Source organism: Gavia stellata, chromosome 18 (genome assembly GCF_030936135.1).
Source record: "Gavia stellata isolate bGavSte3 chromosome 18, bGavSte3.hap2, whole genome shotgun sequence".
Classification (NCBI taxonomy): domain Eukaryota; kingdom Metazoa; phylum Chordata; class Aves; order Gaviiformes; family Gaviidae; genus Gavia; species Gavia stellata.
In genome coordinates this window covers 3,892,987-3,917,083 of record NC_082611.1, presented here as the reverse complement: position 1 = coordinate 3,917,083, position 24,097 = coordinate 3,892,987, and the positions used below count along the sequence as shown (strand labels likewise).

General features: G+C 52.2%; 1 protein-coding gene across 1 annotated transcript in view; it reads left to right on the top strand.

Moving 5' to 3' along the window:
• The window catches only part of MPRIP (myosin phosphatase Rho interacting protein), an 81,080-nt gene extending 63,483 nt beyond the window's left edge, over positions 1 to 17,597 (top strand). The window contains 9 exon segments of the mRNA XM_059826526.1: positions 1,382 to 5,251; positions 8,187 to 8,334; positions 8,940 to 9,057; positions 9,804 to 9,963; positions 10,103 to 10,222; positions 10,968 to 11,054; positions 11,724 to 11,886; positions 12,329 to 12,414; positions 16,447 to 17,597. Coding sequence (XP_059682509.1) covers positions 1,382 to 5,251; positions 8,187 to 8,334; positions 8,940 to 9,057; positions 9,804 to 9,963; positions 10,103 to 10,222; positions 10,968 to 11,054; positions 11,724 to 11,886; positions 12,329 to 12,414; positions 16,447 to 16,518 — 4,824 coding nt within the window. The 3' untranslated portion in view covers positions 16,519 to 17,597.
• The last annotated feature ends 6,500 nt before the right edge of the window (positions 17,598 to 24,097 follow it).

The following is a 24,097-nucleotide window of genomic DNA, read 5'->3' as shown; positions in this document are numbered from 1 at the left end:
TGCTGCCAGCCCATCCCTTCTGAGCTGCCTGGGGGGGCACCAACCCCTCCTTGGCAGCATGACCAGCCCCGTATGGACCCCCAAGCACTGCCGCGACATAAAAGACGCTGCACGTTTCGTAAGGCAGCTGCTGAGATACCCACCCCCATGCATGTGCCGTGCATTGAAGCCTCTCCGGCTTTGTGTAACCCCTCTCTCGCTCTGAGCTTCCTCGTGACGGGCACCCCAACTTTGAACCCTACCGGGAGAAACGGCGAGGGCTCCTGCTCCTCGCAAATAGACTGGAGACATCCCCCGGCTCCGGTCACGGCGGGCGGGAGGGGTCACGTACTAACCTGTCCCGGGCGGATGTTCTTGCATGTTTTTGGTGTAAAGCATGAAATTTAACTTAACATAACTGAGTGTCACATCTGTGGGCTTTCCTTATCAGCAACCAGAGTACAGCAAGGCAGGCCAAATTCCTAGGCTTAACGCTGTGCTTCTCTCGCCTCTTCCTGTCTGTGTATTTTTTTTAAAAGATACATAATTTCTGTCGCCTTTTGCATGACTCTCTCTGTGAGTTTTCTCTTTGCATGCTACATTGCTTTGGTTTGAATCTCACAAAGGTTGGTTTCTTTTATTTTACATTCTCATCGCACTTTTTCCCTCCCTTCACTTGTCGGGCTTTTTATTTTGTCCTCTGTTGTTTTTTTTTTGCAGGTAGAGAAATTAGATCCTCCCTAGTCTTAAACTTTAGCATTACATCATCTCTTTAATGCGATGAGCAGCCACTAAGTCCTGTTTGGCAGTCACAGAAATGACATCGCCACGCCGGCTGTCCTGTCTCCCTGCGTTTGGGTGGGATGTGATGTCATTTGCTGTCACCTCACTTTCTGTTGTTGCTTTTGGTCGGTAGGACTGTGTTACCTGAACTGTGCACTTTTTGTTTCACAACAAAACGAACAAACATGCTAAAAAAAGCAGTTCCTTTCTTCTCAACCTGTTCCCATCCCCTCCTCCTTCTCACCCTTCCCGTTTTTCTCTCGTCTGTCCGTCTCTGTTTTACTGCTGGTGTTTCTTTTTCATTGTTTTTTGGTTCTATTTGATTTTGGTTTTGTTTTTTTTCCTTTTAGCCTGTTACTGTACAGCTGTTTTGATGTTGTGGTCCGTGTTTTCTGTTACTGGAAAGCAGTTATTGCTCATTCAAAAAAAAAAAAAAAAAAAAGTTGGTTAAAACAAACAAAAAAAATTGTGCCAAGAACAAATCATCCCAATTGGAGCATGTGGGTAGCAGCCAAATCGCTGCGAGGAGCTTTTCCATGGCCTGCCTGGCCAGAGGTGTGACACTCAGAAGGGAGAGCCAAGAGTGTTACTAACCTAGTATTTAATCAATTTTTTTAAGACCGAGGTGGCCGCCTCGCCATCAGGTGCCTGGCAGAGGCTCCACAAAGTCAACCAAGACCTCCAAAGCGAGCTGGAAGCCCAATGCCAACGTCAAGAGCTGATCAATCAGCAGATTCAGTCGCTGAAGCGCAGCTATGCCGAGGCCAAGGATGTGATCCGGCACCACGAAGCCGAGATTCAGAGCCTGCAGGCGAGGCTCAGTAACGCGGCGGCCGAGCTCTCCATCAAGGAGCAGACCCTGGCCAAGCTCAAGAGCGACCTGAGGAGCGAAAAAGAGAAAGCCAAAGAGCAGCTGGAGGAGTGGCAGCACGGCGAGGCTGCGCTCAGCTCCCAGCTGAAGGCCAGTGAGCAGAAGCTGAAGAGCGCGGAGGCTCTGCTCCTGGAGAAGACCCAGGAGCTGCGGGACCTGGAGATGCAGCAGGCTTTGCAGAGGGACCATCAGAAGGAGGTGCTACGGCTCCAAGACAGGATCGCGGACCTGAGCAGGCAGCTGAACGCTAGCGAGCAAGCGCGGATCCTGATGGAGGAGAAGCTGCAGAAGAATTACGAGGCTTTGCTGGAGAGCTGCGAGAGGGAAAAGCAGGTTTTAATACGGAGTCTGAAGGAGGTGGAGGATAAGGCCAACGAGTATGAGAACCAGCTGCAAAATAACGAGCAGCAAATGGAGATTCTGCAGAAGGAGAAGCTGAGTGCAAAGTTTGAAGGCAGCGAGCTTGTCCACCAGCTGGAGGAGCAGCTGGTGATGAAGGAGGCCAGCATCCAGAAACTCGCCGAGCACATCAAGGAGCTCGAAAAAGAGAGAGATCAGATCAAATGTCGGTTCCACGAGCTCCTGAATCAGGTCGCCGAGTCAGATAATGAAGTTGCAAAGCTGCAAGCGAAGTTGAAAATGGAAGAGACCAACTACCACAATCTGGAGCAATCATTCGAGGAGGTGTCGGATCAGTTCCAGGGTGTGCAGAAGGTGCTGAAAGAAAAAGAAGAAGAGCTGAGACACGTTAAGGAAATGCACTTGAGGATTGTGGAGAAGAAAGACCAAGATCTCAGTGAGGCTTTGGTTAAAATGGTTGCTTTAGATAGCACTTTAGAGGAGACTAAAGTAAAGCTAAAGGCCAAGGAGGAGGCTTTGAAGAAATTAGCTAGTGTAGGCACAGGTCCCTGTGCTGAGGAGGCGGAAGACCTTGGCCCCAGTCTCGAGGCTGACGAAAGTCATCCATCCCAACTGGGGCAGCCTCTGCAAACTCAGGATGTCCTCCCAGCCCTGACTTACGCACTGAAGGAGGGGGAGGAGGATGAGGTTCTTGAGACCAGCCAGAGGCAAGCAGAGGAATTCGGCTCCCCGTCCAAAGCTGTAGAGCTCCAGGACCAAGAGTTAGTTCAGAAAGCCTTAGCAAAGCCTGATGTAGGAATCATGGGGGCCAAGAGGCAAAGAATCCGTTTCTCGAGCATCCAGTGCCAAAAATACATCCATCCAGACGGATCGGAGAAAAACTGGACAAGCAGTACCTCTTCAGACACGAGCCAAGACAGATCGCTGTCTGAAGAAAGCATGTCATCAGAGCCAGCTCTTGGTTACCCATCATCAGGGACAAGCGACTCTGAGACCTATCTCTCGATCATCCATTCCCTGGAAACCAAACTTTATATTACAGAGGAAAAACTCAAAGATGTAACGATGAAGCTTGAAAGCCAGCACGGCCATAATCAGGAGACGCTCATCGCCCTCCACCATCAGTGGGCCAGCACTGAGTCTCAGCTGCGGGAACAACTTCAGACCAGCTTATCCCAAGTCAGTGCTTTGATCTCACAGCTGGAGAGTGAGAGGCAGGAAAAGTTCAAGCTGATAGAAAATCACGTTAGCGAGCTGGGAGGTTTCCAAATGAAAAACAATCAAGCGCTGACTTGCTTAGAGAAGTGCAGGGAGCAACTAAGATCTCTGCCCAAATCAGGCAAGGAAAAAGAGGGTGATCTGTTCCTTGTTACTCTCTCCAACATGGAAATGACCTTAGCAAACGCAATCCAAGCCTTGAGAGGGGCGCCAGTCCCGTTGGAGTATCAGCAGAGTGAAAGCCTTATCGCGGAAAGCCCCGCTCCAGAAGGAGTTTTTTTGGGAGAAGAGGAGCACGTCTCCAAGGAGCAGCAAGTGGAAATGTTTGACGCCGGCCAGTTGAGATGGCTTTCTGAGAGAGTGGCATTTGAGGCCTCTCTCATCAACCAAATAGCGGAGTCTTTGAAAAATGCAAGCTCTGAGATATCTCAGCTTCTGAGAGAGATCCAGGGAACGGCTGAGGTGGTTTTGTTGGAGCCGGCAAATGTTTCTCATACGGCAGTCGACTTGGCCAGTGTCCTATCTAAGAAGCTGCTGCTGGAAGGGGAGTTCTGGAGCCAGGTGGAGGAGCTGAGAGTGCACTTGAGCACCAGAGAAGGAGAAGCCGAGGGCAAAACAGAAACAACAGGTTTGGGCTTTTCTCCATGTTTTCTCAGTGCTGTAGCAGATGCTGCGTTGATCAAGGCAGAACTTGGGTTTGTCGCACAGAAAATGAGAGAATCTTTTCATCAGAGATTAAAAACAATCGAAGAAGATCTCCATAATACCAAAACAGCTCTCCAGCAGCATAAATGCATGTTAGAGGAGATCATCAAAGCGTACAGAACTCCTGATTTTGACAGAGTTATGCACCAGATTTCTGAAGCACTTGAAATTCAAAAAGATGCTTCAGAAAGAACCCAAATCTCCTGGGATGGGAGCCGTCTCCAAATGGTGCTGTGTCAGGAATTAGCCAAGGCGGAGGAGATTGGCAGCCTGCCGGACCGTAGTCATGAAGCTCTTGTTTCCATTCAGGAAGATCTTGCCCAACAACTAAAGGACAAATCAAATGTTCTGAAGGAAATATCTGTTGCCTTACTCTCTCTGCCTCCTGAGGAGGCAATGAGAGACTGTCAGAAGCTCCTGAAGATATCTCAGAGTCTTTCATACCATTCGTGCATGGGAGACCTTGAACGATACTCCTCTTTGTTAGTCCAAGATGCAATTGTTCAGGCTCAGGTTTGTTACGCCGCTTGCAAAGTCCGACTGGAGTACGAGAGAGAGCTGAAGTCCTACAAGGAGTCCTTGCAGAGCATGGACGCGCTCTGCCAGGAGCGCGTGAAGACGGTCTCTCTCCTTCGGGACGAGTACGAAGACTTGCTTAGAAAGCAGCAGGGTGAGTACGGCGAGGTGATCGCCATGCTTGAACGGGAGAACGCTGATCTCAAAGCAAAGGTGTCCCAGCTTGACAGTCAGCGAAGGCTTTTGGAGGAAGAAGAGCTTAAACACAGCAAGAGCTTGAGCGAATTACAGGGACGCTATGAGGAGGAGATTCGAAACGTGATAGAGCAATTAAACAGGACAGAGGATGCTCTGAAGGCCGAGAGGACAGAGGGCCTCAACCAGCTGGATGCCATCGTCCGTGACAAGCAGAACATGGAGCGGTATCACCTGGAGCAGATGCAAATGCTGGAGGACAAGTTCCAGGCCAAGATCAAGGAGCTGCAGGTCATCCACGGCGAGGAGCTGCAGGCGTTGCAGGAGCACTACAGCCAGAACCTGCAGCGCCTGCAGGAGACCCTGGACGAGTACCAGAGGCAGCACCCGGAGGCGTCCCCCGCGGCAGGCCCGGGCGGTGGGGACGCCTGGGCGGCCGGTGAGGCGGGTGGCACCGGGCAGGGCCCTGGCAGCGACCTGGACTCCATGCACGGCCTGAGGGAGCGCATCCAGGAGCTGGAGGCCCAGATGAACATCATGAGGGACGAGCTGGAGAACAAGCATCTGGAGGGGAACGCTTCCACCTTGAGGGAAAAATACCAGAAAGACTTTGAAAACTTAAAGGTCTTTATACGTTTCACGCTTTACGCTTTCCGCTGCTGAGTGCACGGGAGGGTGCGTTCGGTCCCAGGGTTCGCTTGCCAAACCGAGGGGTGTCCCCCGAAAGAGTCAGCAGGCCAAAGCAAGCCCCAAAGTGTTAGAAAGGCCTCTGTAAAGCATGGCATTTCCCTCTTCTCCATGCTGGGGTATTCTAAAGGCATTGCTGAGGGCTTGGTCTCAGTGGGACGGTTGCTTATTGGAGGCGGTCTCTGCGTGTAGAGGGAGGGAGGGTTTTGAAGTAGCTTGATAACTTCACATTGTCCTTCAATACGAAGACCGTAGTGTTTCTCCTCGTACCTGAGGCGTACGTTTTGTTCGTGACTTCCCTTTAAAAGCGTTTCTCAACTCTGTCTTTCCCAGTCTGATCAAATCTCCAGTCTGTCTCTGCTGCCCTCAAAAATGTAAGATGAAATGGAAACTTAATGCTCTCAAAATGTATGTTCCTGGGGAAAGTAGCTGCAAACAGATGCCAGATTCTATAGCAAAGCAAAGCTCCTCTGCACGAGGCTGCAAGGAGAACCACCCTGGTGTTGCACACCAGCGTTCTTTAAGCAACAAACAGTGCACAGTTACGGGAAGCCCGGGCTAGGCGCAGAAAAACCCGGTGGCAATGAAGTGCCTGTGTTCAGATTGCTCCACCAGTCAGGACTGGCTGTAAAAATGAGCCTGAGATGGTACAGCGTCTAAAAAAAACACTTGGGTTTGGTGTTTTGCTTTTGATCGGAGAGCATTTCCAGTTAGGAAGTGGGTTTAGGGTAGCAGAGGACTCCTGGCAGCATCCAGGGAGGCTTCCAGGTTGAACGGGCAGCCGAAAGGGCAGCGATGCAGTCTGCACGCAGAGGCCATGCCGGCGAGGCTTTCACGGAGCAGTCGTTCTTCAGAGTCAGCAAAAATGTGGAAGAGCTTGCTTCCAGCCACAAGATCTTCAGCGCACAGTTGGGCTGGGGGTAAAGCATGGCTCAACTCTAGCCAAAAGCTGGTTTTAGCCTGGGGAGAGCAGTAGTTTTGCTGCATCCCATCATGGGTGAATCGGGTGTCTAGGGGAGGGAGAGCTGCTGGGGAGATGGGAGTGATGCGATGGTGTTCGCTGAATGCTATCTCCTCCACCTTAACCCTTAGGAAGGAAAAACCCTTCTTGAACCCCCAGCTGGGGTCAGCGGGACACACGGGTAACGCCTTGTCCTGCGAGCCAGGTACCAAATAGGGATGTTCTTGCTTTGGAAGAAGCAAAAAGGCCAGAACCAAAGCCAAGGCTGAAAAATAACAGCAAGCAATGAACTTGACCTCCCGCCTCTGTTTTCAGCTTTTCTTTGCCAGACTCGCAGTTTGCCTGGCGGGAAGGCAAGCAGCATCTTCTGGGGCAGAGGGGTCCGAGGGGAGAGCAGGGCGAAGCGGCCTGTCTCTGCACCTCGATAGGAAGCAGAGGGACAGACAGCACAATAGAAACTTCCTTGGGTTAGAAAGCTAACCAGGCGATTGCAAACCTGTCCGATTTCCAGGTTAAAATGTGCTCGATTTTTCTCTTCTGAAGCTGATGGAGAATGTACCATCAGTAACACGAGATACTGGTTTGTACATGTTCAAATGTCCTGGATTTATAGCAATGCATTTACAATACATTAAATACTGATTCTACAGCCAGACCTCTGGAGGAGCATTCCCCGTTTTCCTCCAGCGTTAGAGGTACAATGAAGAATCCTGCAAGGCTGCTTCGTGCCTCTCCGTAGTCAGCCAAGTCCAGACAGGTTCTGGCATCAAGTTACGAGTTTCAAAAAAACCAAAAGGCTGAGGAAATGAAGAATGCCTCAGGATTCAAACTTAAAGGGGAGGAATAAAAGCACCAGAGGTGAAAACTGGGAATGAGAGTGGCACAGGTTACAGAGCATTAGACAACAAAGTGATGCTGAGGAGTGTACGTTAGTGTAGGTCAGCGGGTGTTAGACTGTCATGGGCACTTTTGTCACTGGGGGAGTGAATTTGTCCCCCTCAAATCTCCCATGGAGTCCCAGTGGCTCCCTAGGTGATGGTTCTCGCTTCCCATGGAAACCGTGAGTGTGAATCAAGAGGAAATCCGTTGAAATCAGGAAACAAAGCCAGTCTGTAACATTAAGAGAAGAGCCCAATGCAGTGCTTGGCATCAGGGTTGCCCCCAGATGTCTGACGGGACTCGTGCACCGCATCCCCGGCACGTGCCCCTTCCCGGCTCGTGCCTTGAGCCTGCCTGTGGCTTTGCTGTCCTGCCTCTGTCCTGCAGCCGTGTGTCCATCCGGGATCGTGATGCGCTTGGTGGGGCGGCCGGGCTGGTGGCTGAACTGGAAACAGGCTTTTGCACTTGTCCTGCTGCAGAGGCAGGAGCGGGGTCTGTGCTCGGGGCAGGACCGGGCTGGGATTCAGGATCTCACGGGCGGTGACTCCTGAATCCCCAGAGTGCTGCTCCCATGTCCTGGCCTAAGTTCACTCCTAGTAATTCAATTAGCAAATAATTGCCCGTGCAGCATATGAAGCGATACTCGGTTGGGAATTCAGGTCCTGTTGCTGTCAAGAGTCATCTGCTTTCTGCCCCAGAGGTGGCCGCATAAAATCAAGCATTGCAAAACAGAGCAGAAGGGGCTCTGTTAATTTATTACATGTATTTGCATTCCCCAGTCGGGTCTGACCCCAGACCTACCCTGCCCTTCCCTTTCACCGGAGCTGTCAGGGGTCGAGCTGACAGGACAAGCTCTGACCTCGCAAGGTCCATCCTTGGCCGGCTCCTCCATGGTTGGGGAGGGAGAAGATCCCCATGATGGAACTTCGGTGCCGACCTACCCTCTGGTGTGCGGCTCCTGGCGGGCTCACCACCGCTGTGACACCAGCCCCACGGTCCCGGGCCAACCCCTTCCCCTCGTCCCTTCTGCAGGCAACATGTGAAAGGGGCTTTGCAGCCATGGAGGAGACACACCAGAAGAAGATCGAGGACCTGCAGCGGCAGCACCAGCGGGAGCTGGAGAAGCTGCGGGAGGAGAAAGATCGCCTGCTGGCAGAAGAAACGGCTGCCACCATTTCAGGTATGGGGACACGTCAGGGGGTCCCCCGTGGTGGGGCAGCTCCGTGTTGATGGGGACATGGGGATGGCTCTGGTGTGGAGGAGCAGAGCGTGGGGTGGGATGAGGGCTGAGTGGGGATCACAGGGAGATGGGGAGAAGCTGGTGGGACATACATTTTGGATGGAGGACCTGGATCTCCCGGTCCTTCTCTAGGCTTGGTGCCCCTCTCCTCGGCTGTAACATGGTCTGATCGATTTTCAGTTCCATCTCAGAAAGGCGTTAGTCATTCCTGTGGTTAATTTATTGCCGGTTCCACACTGAATTAATTCTTCAGTGGCCCAGGGAGTTCTAAAGTGCCGAAGCCCAGGATCTCTGCATTAGGAGTCCCACAATCCAGGAAACAACATGTGAATTGGACATCCATTTGGACTTTATTAAAAAGTGGGATCTGCAGAAGCACCTTTGCTGCTTTGCAGCCAGGGGCACAGACTGAAGGGGCCACGAAGCAGTGGGAGGTTCACTGGGATGACTCAGTTTTTGTTCCTTTAAAAAACAAACAAAAACTCAAAAAAACCCGCCCTTGGGTGGAGTGGTGCTGGGTGCTAACGCTGTGCTGTCCCACGCAGCCATTGAAGCCATGAAGAACGCGCACCGGGAGGAGCTGGAGCGAGAGCTGGAGAAGTCCCAGCGCTCCCAGATCAGCAGCGTCAATGCCGACATCGAGGCCCTCCGAAGGCAATACCTGTAAGACCGTCATTGTCCTCTGCCTGTCGCTGTGTCTCGCAGGGAGATCACCCGTGTGGGAGACCTGTTTCTCCCTTTGATTTCAGCAATGAGTTAGGGGCAGACCTGTCGTCACGGGGACATCTTCCCTCGGTCCCGACGCAGCTGCGCCCATCGGAGGCACCCGGTTGCCCGTAATCTTTTGGGCTCCAGGTCAATATCCCCTCACTACCCAAATTCAGCTGCTTTGTGGTCACCAGAAGTAACAGATGTGCAGATGTGGTGCTGCTTTTCACACAGCTGCAGCGGGAGGGTTGCTCAACGAAATCTAAGCAGGCGAGGAGAAAGCACTTAGCTTTTCGTGGCAAGGCTGTCCTCACGTGGGAGCTGAGCAAAACAGCCAAGCAGCTTTATTAACCTTAATGCATCTATGTAAGATCTGTAGGTGTGCAAATACACCCAGTCCTGAGTGCCCAGAGCAAACTTGATAGATCTCAGCTCAGTTTTTGGAAACCTGAGGAAGTCATTCTATTTAACCTCCTAGGGAAAGCCCTCCCATTCCCTTTGGTGCCCAAGCACCGCTGTGCCAGGAGAGGGAAGGGCTGGCTCACTCTGGGCTTGAGTTTTTTCCCAAAGGAATTATGCAAGTCCTCCTCGTCCGTGCTTAGGTCCCTGTTGGGTTGTCCCAGGGCGCTGGAGGAAGAGTGGGCACGGGTGGGTGTGTGGGTGTGTGTGGGGAGGGCACTACCCAGCGTGTGTTTTGCCAGGGAGGAGCTGCAGTCGGTGCAGCGGGAGCTGGAGGTGCTTTCGGAGCAGTATTCGCAGAAATGTTTGGAGAACGCCCACCTGGCGCAGGCGCTGGAGGCTGAGAGGCAGGCCCTCCGCCAGTGCCAGCGGGAGAACCAGGAGCTCAACGCCCACAACCAGGTGAGGATCCCTGCCGTGCCCGGGGCAGCCGGTGCGGACAGGGAGTGATGGGCCAATGGCCCGACGAGCAGCACAGTGGACTCTGTGCTGAGCCGTGGCCATGCTCCCCTTCCCACAACGGCTCTCCTCCTCTTCCCAGGAGCTGAATAACCGCCTGGCTGCGGAGATCACGCGATTGCGGACCCTGCTGACCGGGGAGGGTGGGGGAGAGGCTGCTGGATCGCCTCTCACGCAGGGCAAGGACGCCTACGAGCTGGAGGTGAGCTCTGCCGCTGCTGCGCCAAAGCAGCAGCACTGGTGGGCATAAGTGCCTGTGGACCCCCCCGGGAGGTTTAGGCTGGGTATTAGGAAAAAATTATTTCCTGAGAGAGTGGTGAAGCACTGGCAGAGGCTGCCCAGGGAGGTGGTGGAATCACCATCACTGGAGGTGTTCAAGGAATGTGTGGATGTGGCACTGCGGGACATGGTTTAATGGGCATGGTGGGGTTGGGTTGATGGTTGGACTTGATGATCTTACAGGTCTTTTCCAACCTTAGTGATTCTGTGATTCTGGGAGCGTGCCACAGCCATCCATCCTTCCACGCATTGGGTCTGCACGGCTGGTCAGCACTGTGCATTGTGGGGTGCAATGGGGCCAGGAGCTTTTGGAGTCCTAATCTTCCCTTCTCACCACGTCGAGCCAGACACCAGTTCTTCCCTCTCCATCCCCTGATTGTCCCTTGGGATCCAGGCTGCACAAAGCAGTGGGAACTAACAGAAACCAAGGGGTGTGCAGGGAGCACATCAGCAATGCAAGTTTGGGCAAGATCCCACTAGAGCCAGGAGTAGCTTTCTTGCGTGAACCAGATGACGGGTGAACCAGCAGCTTTGCAGTGCTGGCGTGGAGCTGGCACAGGGCTGAGCCTCCAGCCCTGGCTCGGTTGTCATGGGGCACAGCCGGCGAGCATCTGGGGATTGCGCTGCATCTGCTCGGGTGCAAACACACGCTGGTTTTGTTCCCACAGGTCCTGCTGCGGGTCAAAGAATCAGAAATCCAGTACCTGAAGCAGGAGATCAGCTCCCTCAAAGACGAGCTGCAGACAGCACTGAGGGTAATGCCCAGGGACATTTCTGCAAATCCTCTTACGGGCTGTGCTCTGCTCCTGTGTGCGTGTGTGTGTGCTTAGATTTCAGCTCACTTATCCCCACATTTGAAACAACATTTAATTTTTCCCCTGAATGGAAGTGAATACCCATTTTGGTGTCATTAGTAAAGCACTCCATGACTGTATCAACTCAGGACTTACCCCTTCTCCCTTCTTGTCGGAAAACATCCCCTTCAGTGTTTTTCCCTATTTCCTGTCACATCAAATCAGATTTGAAATAGTAAAAGTAATCAGTATTAAGACATCTGCCCAACCTCCCAGCATCGGATCTGGTTTGCTCCGGACAGCCTCTTTGCCAAGGCCATTTCTGGGAATTCTGCTTGAATTCCATGTCTTTGCTAAAATTAAAACCCACAAACAAGTAATCCTGTAAGGAAGGGGCTGCGTGTACGGGCAGCGCTGTATGCTCGCTGCTGGGCTCACAGCTTTCTGCCCATCTCAAGTACCATACTGCTGTTAGACGCGGCTTTGAGACTGTGTGTGAAATGCGTGCGTTGCCCTGGCCAAGGATTTCTCCCCGCTGCCAGCTCTTCTTCTGTTGGCCTTTGCCAAGCTCCTCTTCAGCGCATTCACAACCCCCTTGGCTCCATTGGGTTGTTCTTGTTCCTTTGCCAGGATAAGAAATATGCCAGTGACAAGTACAAAGACATCTACACGGAGCTGAGCATCGTGAAGGCGAAGGCAGACTGTGATATCAGCAGGTTGAAAGAGCAGCTGAAAGCAGCCACAGAAGCTCAGGGAGAGAAATCCCCTGTGAACACCACTGTATCGGGATATGGTCAGTCCTCCTCCAGCAGCTCTAAGCGGTCGTGGGTTTCCCGAGCTAACACGTGCATCCTGGCATACGAGCCTTTGTGCAATAAGGGGTCTGAATGGTGCTTTTTTGCCGTTTTGTGCTGCTTTCCACCTCTGCACCTTGCAGACAGTCTCACTGGAGATGACAGGGACCCTCCTGTGGTAGTTCCTCCTTCCAGCCCCACGGATGGGAAACAGATGGGCTTTGAAAGCCTTCTGGCATTTTGCATTGGGAAAGCTCATGCTACACGTGGTGCAGGGGAGCGGAGACCCCCGAGAGTCCCCTCTGCCCTTCCGGCAGCGCTGCTTGAGTCGGGCTCATTGGGGCACTTGCCTGGGCTGGGAGGGCAGAAGAGCCCCAGCCCTGCTCCTTGCAGGAAGCCCACGGGCACCACGCTAACACTGTTTCTTTTACTTCTCCCCAGATATTATGAAATCAAAAAGCAACCCTGATTTCTTGAAGAAAGACAGATCCAGTGTTAGCCGGCAACTAAGGAATATCAGGTCAAAGGTGAGCTCAGATCTCCCTTCCCATATGATGAAAATGCCCAGTGTTACTCTCCGGTGGGGGTCCCAGGTGGGAAGAAACTGGTAGGGGAAGAAAACTGAGAACTTCCCTGTCACTAGCTCTAGCCTGGATGGCACTGGGGAGAAAAGCGAGCTTTCAACTGCGAAAGGGCCGGCTGTGCAGCCAGGCAGGGTCCGCTCCTCCCGCCATGCTCACAGGGCAGCCACGCTCCTGCCCCTGCTGAGATCGAGGTGTGAAGCTGCTCCCCGCTTGAAAAAAAGGATGACGTTCACCCTGTTCTTTGGTCTTTCACAGGAGGACTCTCCCAGTATTTGCTCCCCATTTTCAGTTGAAATTTAGGTGGTGTCAATAGGTGGAAATGTGCACATCATTTTAGGTTTTACAGTGTTCATCACTGCATGATTTTTGGTCTTTATATGGAACAACGATGCCTTGGTCCTGGGCATATTTAACACACGCTTTGCTTGCGTGTTAACATGGTGCAGATGGCCCTGTGTTTTTCTGGCTGTTTTGTACTTGCTGTTGGTCCCAAAGCCCAGGGATGCTGTGCCAAGCTCGCCTGCTTGGCCTGCGGACAGCCAGAGTTACATCACGTTACACACTGGCTGCTCCTGCGGGACCACAGGGATAAAAAGGGCAAATAAAGCCGCTCAGAAGTCATCGTTAAACATAGGTCAGTTGGAAGGAAGATCAGCACGGGCAAAACCTGCTTTGCTTCTCACCACTGGATACCTGGTGTCTCATGCTGATGTTTGAAGTGGTTGGGACCTTGGGCACAGCGAGAAGCCGAGCAGGCAAAAGGCTTCTAGCCCGGTGCTCGTGCTGGGGAAACGTCACCACCCGAGCTCTGTGAGCGGCAGGTCATCAGCTTGGGGTGCTGCACCGAGTAAATACAGAGAGCATCTCTGCATATTTCAGGGGCAGCCCAGACCTGCTGGGCCAGGTCTGATGTTGGGTTTCCCTTCACCACTTCAACTCAGACCATTTATCTCGTGGTCCCCGATGTGTGTTGCTTGGTGGGGGAAGGAGGAGAGGAGAGCAAGCATGGGCTCTGCCTGGGTGCGCTGCCTGCTCGCACCGCTGCCGGGGCGGGGGGGCTGGGGCTGCGCGAATGCCAATGCATTTAGGATTTATGAGCTTCTTCTTTTGTTTTGTTTTTTTTTTTTTCTTTATTTTGCTTTTTTCCTTCAACAGTCCGTTATTGAGCAGGTCTCATGGGATAACTGAAATGAACCCGAGTCCAGGTTCCCTGCCACGTAGGTAAACAAACCGGCACCCACCAAGCGACGCAGCTGCCCACTGGAGCAGCCCACTTTTGCATGCACTGCTCACACCTCCATGGCAAACGAGAGCCCTTCTTCTCTTAATGACTGACTGGTCTATTTACGGCTAATTATTTTACTGGGGGAGGGGGAATGGGAGGGGAGAAGTCAGCGCACCCAAGATCCCTGTGAAATGCAGTCTCTCTGGCTCTTCCCTGGGGAATATGGCTTTCTCATCTTTCTGCTCCTCCTACCCTTGCCAACACAGCTAACCATCACGGAGAGGATTTGGACATGGTGGGGCACGTTTTCCTGTTTGCTGTGTTGGGAGCGTGGGACACTGAGTGTGCATGGTTGAATGACTCTGCATGCCTCAGACTAAACTTCAGCAATATCCAGGTCTTGTAGGAAAAATAGCCGTTTTGCTGTTAGCCAGAGAGAGGAGTGGGTCAGTGATGCCTATAAATGCATTTCCCACAAAGTCCTGTAGCATGTAAAATGGTGGCCGCTGTCTCAGCTGCAGAGGGGATGTCCTGGGCTGCCCTAAATTTCCTTTACCCTTAATAGCTGCTTCTTTAGGTTGTTCTGTGCCTGAGCAAAAGAGTCCTCCTTGCCCAGTAACCTCCTCCTCCTGCTCTTCAGGCTTCCTTCAGCTCCCCGGTGTCCACCCTGCTGCTCCCTCCCTTGGCACTGTGCCTCCATCCCACACGCTGGCCTGAGGCTTCCGAGCTCATCCAGCAAAAGGAGGGAGCTGATGAGAAACGAGGCTCATCCTAACGACCCAAGTATCTCGAGGAACTGGAGCAATAGTTAATTTACTGGCCCGTGGTAAAGACTGAGGTTAGAGCAGCTGCAGAGGGAGATTAGAGAAAAGAGGGGAGCTCCCCAGCACGGTGGCAGAGGGGTGGCTGGAGAGCCCCGGGAAGTCTGTTGGAGGATCCCTTTATCACAGATTTCATCCTGCATTAGTCTCCCTTCATCAGGCTGCCCTAATCAGCAACTCAGATGGGTTGTGAGACCGCCTAAGGGGTGAATTGGCTGGAATTTGTACCATCAGGCAGAACAGTCTAATGGTTTCTGTTGTCTCCTTCCATCTAATGAGAACTCGGATGTACAAACTGGAATGCAGGGGTTGCTGCCTATTTAAAGAGGTCCAAAGTAAACTTCCTTTAGGAGGTGTGTGCTCAGAGACTCGCATCCCAAGAGACTCTGCTGCCTGTTGAAAAGAAAGCATACAGCACTTGTAAACTCAAACCAATCCGTTTTAGTGCTTTCATTTCCGTGCTGCTTCCCAAAGCCGTTCTGTATTTGTGGGCCTGTGGGAGGAGAAACATTTAAAAAAATACAGTAACCATGGGAATCTGCACAGCCTCAGGGCAAGTTTATCATGGAGTCCTGCCTTGATAAACACACGTTAAAGAAAACCCAGCCCAAAAGTCTAACCTGCTGCTATGCTCTGGCACCATGGTCGGGGAAGTAAAAGCAAAAGGGGAGATGGCTGCCTGTTAATAAAAGGGCTTTGCGTACAGGTCTGTGCCTTTTGAAGCTGCCACGTCATGGTCTGTAAAATAATGTTCCAGCTGCAGAGTGAATTCCTTGCAAGGAATCGGCTTGCAGGCAGCGGTTACCTGCGGGGTGCGCGCAGGCAGCGGGCTGCCCGTCCCAGAGCAGGCGCAGCCCGGCAGTGAGAGCCTTCACAGCACGGAGGGGCAGAGCCATTGCTCTGCGAGCCTGGGAGATGTCTGTGCCTCCTCAGCAGCAGCAGGCAGGGAGAAACTCCCTGGTGCTCTGCGCCCCTGAAGCTTTTCTGCCACAGCTTTGGGGCTGCAGGAAGGAGGGAAGGCTGGCTTTAGGTTTGTGCATCTCGTTGGGCTAGTTTCAGGTTAAAGTTGCTGTACAAGGGGCAAGCAATTTGCTTCTGGGTTTCTACCCCTCACATTGCTGTTTTCCTGGGTCCCCATGTGTAGGCGAGAGATACCACAAATCCAAATGCCAAGGGCTAGCAGGGTGGGCTTTTCTGTTGGCTAGCTGAGTGTCGTGCCTTGAAATCTGGATGCTGCATCTGAATTGGATCAGCCATCAGATCCTGCTAGACCTGAAGCAAGCATTTAGCGAGTCCTCTGTCTAACCCTGTGCAGTAGAGGCAGCTTTGGCTTGGGAGAGCCCCAGACTGGGGTTAGAGAAAGGGTGGGATTGTCACTGGCAACAAAAACGCAGTTTCCAGGGCTGCTTGAGCAAAGCCTGTGCATTGACCGGAGCCAGGATGGTCCCAGACGGACAGACGTTCAGTCGGTGCCGCAGTGGCGCAGGCAGGCAGGGAGGACCGGCATGCAGGTCCTGCTCAGCAGCGCGGTGCTTTAGCTTAGCAGATCCGAGCTGGCCTGCCCAGGGCTCCCACAGTGCCGGAGCTCCGCTGAAATTGTCCAGCCACTGCTGCACCGCAGGCTCCGGGGGTCATTTTCCAAGTTGAGCTAATCCTGCTTGCAGCATGGTGTGCCTCTCATTTGCTTCTGGTATGTCGCCTGGTTCATTTGCAATCTCACCCTCTCTCTAGGCACCATTCACCAGTAACCGCCTTCCATAACCCTGTGTTTTCTCTTAGCATGTCCCACTAATCTCTCCGCCAAGGAGGCCATTCTCCTGCTGCCCACGTCTCCTTTGCCTGAGCATCGCACCCTTTCTGTGTGCCAGATGCCCGCCGCCGCCTCCCGCCCGCCCGTGTCCGACGCTGTCTGTCTTTTGTCTCTCCCAGAGTCTGAAGGAAGGCCTGACTGTGCAAGAACGCCTGAAGCTTTTTGAATCCAGGGACTTGAAGAAAGACTAGTTCTCCCCGCTCCGCTTGACCACGCGCACCTCCCAGCTTGAGGCAGCACAGCACCAGCACCGTTTGTCTCTCGTTCCTTACGACTGTCCTTGCTGTCGTTCGTCTTGATGCCCCCGACGGGACCCGGCGCCGCGGTGGCGGTGGCCCCCGCCGCCCCCTCGCCTCCCCAGCTCCTTTCCCTGCTTGTGAGACGCTCCAGAGACTCTGAGAGGGAGAGGAAGGGATCGGGGTGGGGTTTTTTCCCCTCTTTTCGGCGCTTTGTAGGAGAATCCTTCCTTTACTGTAAACCATTACACTAAGTGTCAGTATTAAGGCTCAGTAGCCTGTTAATAAGCTAGCTCTGTCGTACCAACCGTTTTGGTATGCAAGCAGGGCCTGGGTGGTATCAGCCATACCTAGCTCTTACTGCTGTCAAGAGACCCAGTGCTCAGAGCACGCCAGGAGCCTAATCTAACCATTGATCTCGATTGCGTTACTTGCACCTACAAGGGGGGGAAGCCTGGGGGAAGCTGTCGGGGAGCGCAAGTCCGTGCCGGCATACGCAGCCTGGAGGTACAACACTGACATCTCGCTGGAGAAGGATGCAAGAAATGATTCTCCTGCCCCGTGACTGTGCCGTATCCTGAATGTAGGCGATACCAAAGCCCGGCGAGCTTTGGTGGCTGCCCAGGTGGTTATGGATAGGGAGCTGCAGATACTCACGTGCACCGTCGAGTCCGCCCCATCGGCGTGTCTTTGCCTCCCGTCTCGCTGGTGGTCGGAGTCGGTGTTTCGGGGGCCGAGCTGTAAGATCACTTTCTTGCCTTTGTTAGATCAAGCCCAGCACTCTTTTTTTGCTGTTACTCCCTTCCTCTCATTGAGTCCCGTGTATCCCAGGGTCTGTGCGCATGTGAAACTCCCTTTTCCTAGTCAAAGGAAAGTAGAGTAGAAAGTAGAGCAAATATTGACTGAAAATGCACAGTGCTCAATGCATATAATGCTCCTTTTTTATCAGCTTCTTGAATTCAACTCTTCTTGTCAGCAGGGCAGCTCCTATTTTAATTCTTTAATCTTTTCCTGAAATAAAAATCTCAAAACCAGTATGTGCTTCAGACCTTCTCAGTCCTAATAGCTTTTGTATTTAAAGCATACAATTCAGCACCGTGAGGCCGATAAACAGATGCAAACTAAAAGTGAGGCGAGGGAGCTGGTAGCACCAGAGGCAGCACACGACCAGCCGAGCAGAGGCTGTCTTCCTAGAAGAAGCCTACGCTGCTTTGCAGCGTCAGGGCTGCCCCGGCATGGTGGCTTCATCCCGGGCTAACGAGAGCATTTCAAGAAGCCACTTGCAAAGACCCCAGGTCCTGCCTCACCGATAGCCCTGGCCGGGACCGGGGCTGAAGCAGTGCTCTGGCACATTGGCTTCCCAGCCCCATTTAGCCACCGAGCAACCCGCAGCACAGTGGGCTGGGCTGTTAAAGCCTTCACGTGGAGCAGAGCTTCTTCTTGTCTTTTGGGTGCTTAACACATGGTTGAAGCAGGCAGCTCTGTGCTTTTATGGCTGATTTTGGGTCTGTTAGGCAGGCAGTACAAGCGCAGCCCTCGGAGAAAACTCTCGCTGAAGCTCTGGAGTGGTGAGCACTGCGGGGCTGGTGACAGCCACCTCCAATCCTGCCAGGTTGGACCACGGCGGGTGCCGGAGAGTTCCTCATCCTCCCACTCGGAGCAGCAAGTCTCTGTTTCAGCCCCCAGACCCTCAGCAGGAGATGGCGTCATCTAACCGCGGCATGTATCAGGTTCTCGTCCAGCTTATGTGGCCTTGCCATGGCCATGCGCTTGGCTTGACACTTCCCGGTGCACTTGCAGCAGCGCATGGCAGCCATCCGGTCCTGCCCGTAGGTGCCCCACTTGTCCCCGGCCAAGATGCCAGCACCGTGCAGCGGGCAGAGCACATACAGGGATGCTCTCCCAATGCAGTGCTCTGTAATCTCTGCCCGGGCGTACATGGAAGTCCTGGAGATAGAAGCAGGGTAGGAAAGATGCTCAACTACTTGGATACAAAGGCTTTTCCTTCATCAGCAGGCACATGCCCTCTAAGATGTTTTGATGTGCAGCCACTTGCCCTAATCTGAGCTCACCGTAGCGCTTTCCGTAATCTGAGCATTGGAGGACCTGGGAACCTTCTCAGCCATGACCAACCTGGACCACCGCTCTGATCAGCCATCAGCCACTCCCAGGAGTCTCAGTGCTGCTCCTTGCGTGGTGTTCGCTTTCACCCATCAGTCAGCAGCCACTTCAGTCCTCCTCCCATCCCACTGTGGAGGGACGTGGCCTGAGCACCCAAAGCTGCTCACCATCAGCTTCTCGCTTGCATGATGGGAGTCCAAACTGGGGAGCTCCAAAGTGGAAATGGTCACCTTAGCACCGTCCTGGGGCTGTGGAAATAACCGCTCTCACCGCACTGAGCTAGCTAATGGCCATCTAAAGCGCAGACTGTTGTTGATAAACCCATGTATGTTGGTAATGCTTAGCAGTGGCTTTTTATAGCCATGGCATGGGGTCCTGCTTCCCTTCCAGCTGAGGAGATCCAGATGCAGCTCTCTGGTTGTAGTTCTTCCCAAATTCAGCCTTCTCCAGGTTAAGTGCGCATGTGTTGTGCTTGGAAGTCCACTTCGGGAAGAAGAGGGTCCTTTGTCACTAGTCGTGTGCGGGGTTTCTCTCTCTCCCCCTGCTAGCATCTTGCACTTGCCTGAAGTGAGAGGTCTGGGTCTCTGGTATAACCTCACAGTTGGGTGAAGGGTGCGTGTTCAGGTCCCCATGCTCACAGCAGCTGGGAACGTGACACTTCAGTGGCATCTCCGAGCAGTTAAAGGCAGTCTTTGAGCTAAAGCCGGGACACCAACACCTGCCAAGCGGAGCAGATTGCAGGACCAGCAGAGATGTCGGTGCTGTGGCCCAGGTTCATCTAAATTCAGGCTGTTACTTGGGTGGGAAGGTGACTCCATCCACTGTGTTTTGTGTATTGTATACACCTTTCTGACCGTGTCAGGAGATGGTCACCTGGCCTAGGTGCCTGGCTTCGTCCCATCCAGTGTCATCTGTTCAGCTCTCAGCAGGGATAACCTTTACACTTCATCCCTGGCTGCTCTAGGTCTGTGCGTGGTGAGCTCTGCTCTCCGGCAGCTGTGATCTCCTGGCACAAGCCTTGGGATGCAGCATTAGGACGGTACATTGGTCTTGTCATTGTCATTGCTCTTCCCTTACAAGACGTCACTAGCTCCAGGAGGATGCCCTCCTCCTCCTCCTCTTCTCTCAAGACATATGGTGGGATTTTGTCCTTTTTAGCCAACTGAGCAGAACATGTGCTGGTCTCCTTCTTGCCATGTGGACCCTGCCCTTTCTTACGTCCCCTAGCACATCCTGCTTTTCCTGCTTTTTCTTTGCATACTTCATTTGCTCAGGAGCACTTACTTTAAGCGTGAGGACTAGAAATTACGTACCTTGCTATTTGCATTGGCACATCGGTGGTGTGGAGGACACAAGACGGACCCTTTCTGATACAGGATCATTCCAGTAAGCATCTTGAGGCTCTCCACAGAGGGATGTTTTCTGCTGTATGCTTGCTCACACCAGGAAGTCCTCTCTTGCAGCTTAGCGCCCTGCCTGGGACTGCGTATTGAGTCTAGTGAGTAAGAGCACTTGATTTCTTTGCCAGTGCTCCTGCTTCGAGCCTTATTTCTTAACGTAGAGAATGGCTGGGTAAGTGGAAGGCACACGTGGAGCAATCAGGTGGGGATCATCCCCAGCTTTTGACTCAGCATGTGTAAATAAATACATTAATATGATATTTTTTTTAAAAGGGTTGGGGATGGGCAGAAAGGCAAAGGTGGCAGCACTTTGGTGGTGAATAGTGCAGGAAGGCAGAAGAAGGTGTGATAAAAACACAGTGGCACAGGGAGCTGTGCAAAGCACGCAGGTACTGACGACGGGGGAGGTCCAGAGATGCGCTTTCTGCTTGTGCTCTGGCCCTAAATTGCCCTGTGAAGAGAGGCTGGGGGGAGTATTCGTATTTATACACATATAAAAATATACTGATGTTTAGTGGGGGGAGGGAAAAGCCACCCAGGAACGCTTGCACAGCTCTGGCTCCTTTCCTGTAGCCGTGCCCATACACTAAGCAAGGGATCATATATAACTTCTGGACCACTTGTGTCAATTCTACACCCGAGGCAACACACAGGGTGTTTTGCATCTCTCCGGTGAGGCACTGCCAGGGCACCCAGCACAAGCAGGAATGAAGCTGGATTTTCTTCTCCTCGCTTTCCTCTAGTTTTTTTTTACCTTATTGTGCAGAAAATGTCAGTCCTCGCATCACCCCCCCCCATTGCGGGCTCCCTGAAACAGCAGTGAAAGGATTGGCGTTGAAGTTTGCTAACAGGATAAGACCCGGGGGATCAGCTGCTCAGAGGTTCGCTATCAGGGAAGTTTTATTTAATACATATTGGCCAACTTCTCTGGTCCTTCAAATAGCTGAGAAAAGCAAAACAAGAAAAAAAACCAAACAAAAAACCCCAAGCCTGGTACTAACTACAGGTATAGCTGAAATAAAAAGTGTTGGATGGCAGGAGACCAGCCGCAGGGAACACGGCGTGCGGAGGGATGGGTGGCCCTGGCTGCCATTGTCATGTTCTTAGCAATGTTTAATAAGCCAAATCAATTAATCTTATTGCTGAACTTCGTGGGTTTAAAATATAAGCAAAAAAAAATATATATATAAGCAAAGGGATCTTTCATGAACATAGCGGTGATCTCATATGCTGTAGCTTGTAGGAGCAGCCGTCTTCCACGGGGGTTATGCTCCTTTGAAAATTAAAAGAGAACCTGGCTCTGCTGTAAGCGAAGGTGCTTCAGGGCTGAGCAGTGGCCTCTTGGCATCGTCAGGATCAACTGCAGCCTTTGGGGCAGCACCTCAGCGGGTGGGAACGCTGTATACGATGTCGTATGGCAGTAGTGATGGGTTCGGGGGGGGTCGCAAAGAAAAGGAGGAGGAGGAAGAGGAGGGAAGATGCTGTGGTGTGCAGATAGCTGTTCTGAACTGCTGTGGCAGGCTGTGCTCCAGGCTTCGCGCTCGGCTCTGCTCACAGTCTAGCAACTGTCTGAGCATCTCTCCAAAGCAAGAGGCAGTACATTACCTGCCTTTACATTAAAGAAAGAGAGAGAACCCGCAGCACCAATAAGCAGATGAAAACTGAAATATTTCTGCAGAGAGCAGTGCTTTAAAATAAGGCAGGAAAAAAAAAAAAGCCAGCTGGAAAGATTTTACTGATAGCAATGGACCTTAGCTATCCTATTGCACGTTCCTGCTCCAGGCTGCATCCATCTTTCAAGATAAATCAGTGGCTATTTCAATTAGAAAGTTTGTGGAGAGGGGGGGAAAAGTACAGGGAGGTGAGGGCGAGCTCCCCGCCTGCACTGGCGGCTTTCAAAGCCCGCCCGCATCGTCCCGCTGCCCAGCGCGGCACCGCGGCACGGCGCCGGCCGTGGGCTTCGCCTTTTGGCGTGGTCTGGGCATCTGCTGTGCGCAACGGGGCGAGGCCTCGCAGGCGTCCTGCTGCCGACGCTCTCCGGGGCACCGTAGATACACTGCCTAACACGCGAAACGCAAGCTGCCGCGTTTCTCACCATTCCACGGTATTGATGGTACTGAAATGTGAGGTCTGGAAGTCAACGAAGCTGCAGACACAGGCGCCTTCTGTTTGGCTACAAGTAATTTCTTTTTTCCCTGTGTAAAATTTTCCTACCATTTGCACCGTCTCTCCTGAAACAGACTGAATCCTTCTTTAAATGTGACCTTTTCTTCGCCGGCATATAAAAAAAGCAGCAAATTGTGTTCATCTGCTTCAAAACTAGAATTGTGTGAGGACTTGCAAACCAGAAAAGTCTCTTTTTTTTCCCTGTAACAGCGGTGGACTGGACTGCATCGGTAGCGCTGCCCCCAGCATTGTAAAATCTGTCACTTTTGTACAGCTCTATACGTGATTGCACTTCCACTAGACCTTTGCATTTTTTTCATAGTTTGGATACAGTACTGAGTTTGTTGTGAACACTTAAGCACATGCACGCTCGGTGTAACTTGCCTTTCCTCTGTAATTTTATCCATTTTTTTTAGAAAAAAGCTTTGTTATTCTCTTTTAAAAAAGTAATTTAAAACCTGTATAGTATTCAAAGCACGCAATGTAAATATTTATTACTCAGAAATTAGTGCAGGGTTCTCTTTTGTGACTAAGATGTGGTTTTGATTTCTAAATCTTGTGCTAACACAGACGTCCCACGCGCAGGTTGGGAGAGAAGCGCCGAGTGTAGCGTGCCCAACCCACCCATCTGCCCTGATAAACTGTTTTGTTTGGTTTTCGTGACTGTTATAAATATCTTTTCAAATCTTTTCTGCTGACCTATACCTTTAGTTTCGAAGATACCTGTCCAAAGATTGTGTACAGTCTGAGAACTGTAACCTTCCTGTGCTATAAACTTGGGTGGTTTGTTTTTTTCCATTCGGAGAACTCAGTAATCTTGTGTTCAATAGTGGCATTAACACCGTGCACGTGCAAACTGTTCTCTGTCGTTACACAGAGCAGCGGCAACTACTCGGTGACAGCACGCACAGCTGTCCTGGCGCAGCAGCGTGGGGCTGTTGCAGTGAGCGCAGCGAGCCCCGGGGTCTGGGAGGCACCGGCGTGATGCTGTAACTCGCCTGGGCAGCGCGTTCAAGATGCTCTTGGACTTTACAAGAGAACGACAGACCCCGCTGTACAGACACACATCCTACAGCGGCATGGACGTGCGCTGTAACTTACAGTACGTAACTTTAAACATAACTTTCAGTACAACGTAGTTACTACTGAGCTGAACTTAGGTGATCCTGTAGTACAAACCACTTCTTACAAGAGGATCCAACATACTGCTGCAGGAGCCGGGAGCACCGGGCTGGAAACACCACCGGTGTCAGCCCCGGCAGTTCGCCCTGCCTCAGTTTGAGACTACTAAAAGAAACCGAGGGTATGGGATTTACTAGCAGAAACCTAGGCAGACAAGTTGGTACCGACTGAACTAAGCCAGCTGGCCGTGATTTTGCAAATAATGAGTGCAATTACCACTTTCTTCGTGCTGTCTTCACACTGCCTGTGTGTAGGACTGGCAAGAACACTCACTCGTTGCTCTAAACCAGAGACAGCAAAGTATGTCGTAAAATACTAAAGACTACGGTAAGTAGGAGGCAGATACGAATGCGCAGTCTTTGACCCGTGTCCACCCTCCTGGGACCTGGAGTTCTGGGTGACTTGAGATTTTAAAGAATCATTTATATGAAAGGATGAAGCTTTGGGGAGAGAGAAGGAAGCTCTGCAAGTCTGTGGGTGGTACCTATCTGAAGTGGCACTGGCCGTTCAGGTACTAATGGTCAGTCTTCCTCCGCCGTTGTCCTAACAAGAACAGAAGGCTTGCCTTAGTTCTGGCTGAGCACAGCTTTAACCGACCACTGACCCGTAACCGAAGGGGACTCGTTCTGGATTAAAACCACGCACACACCACGCTCTACCACTTG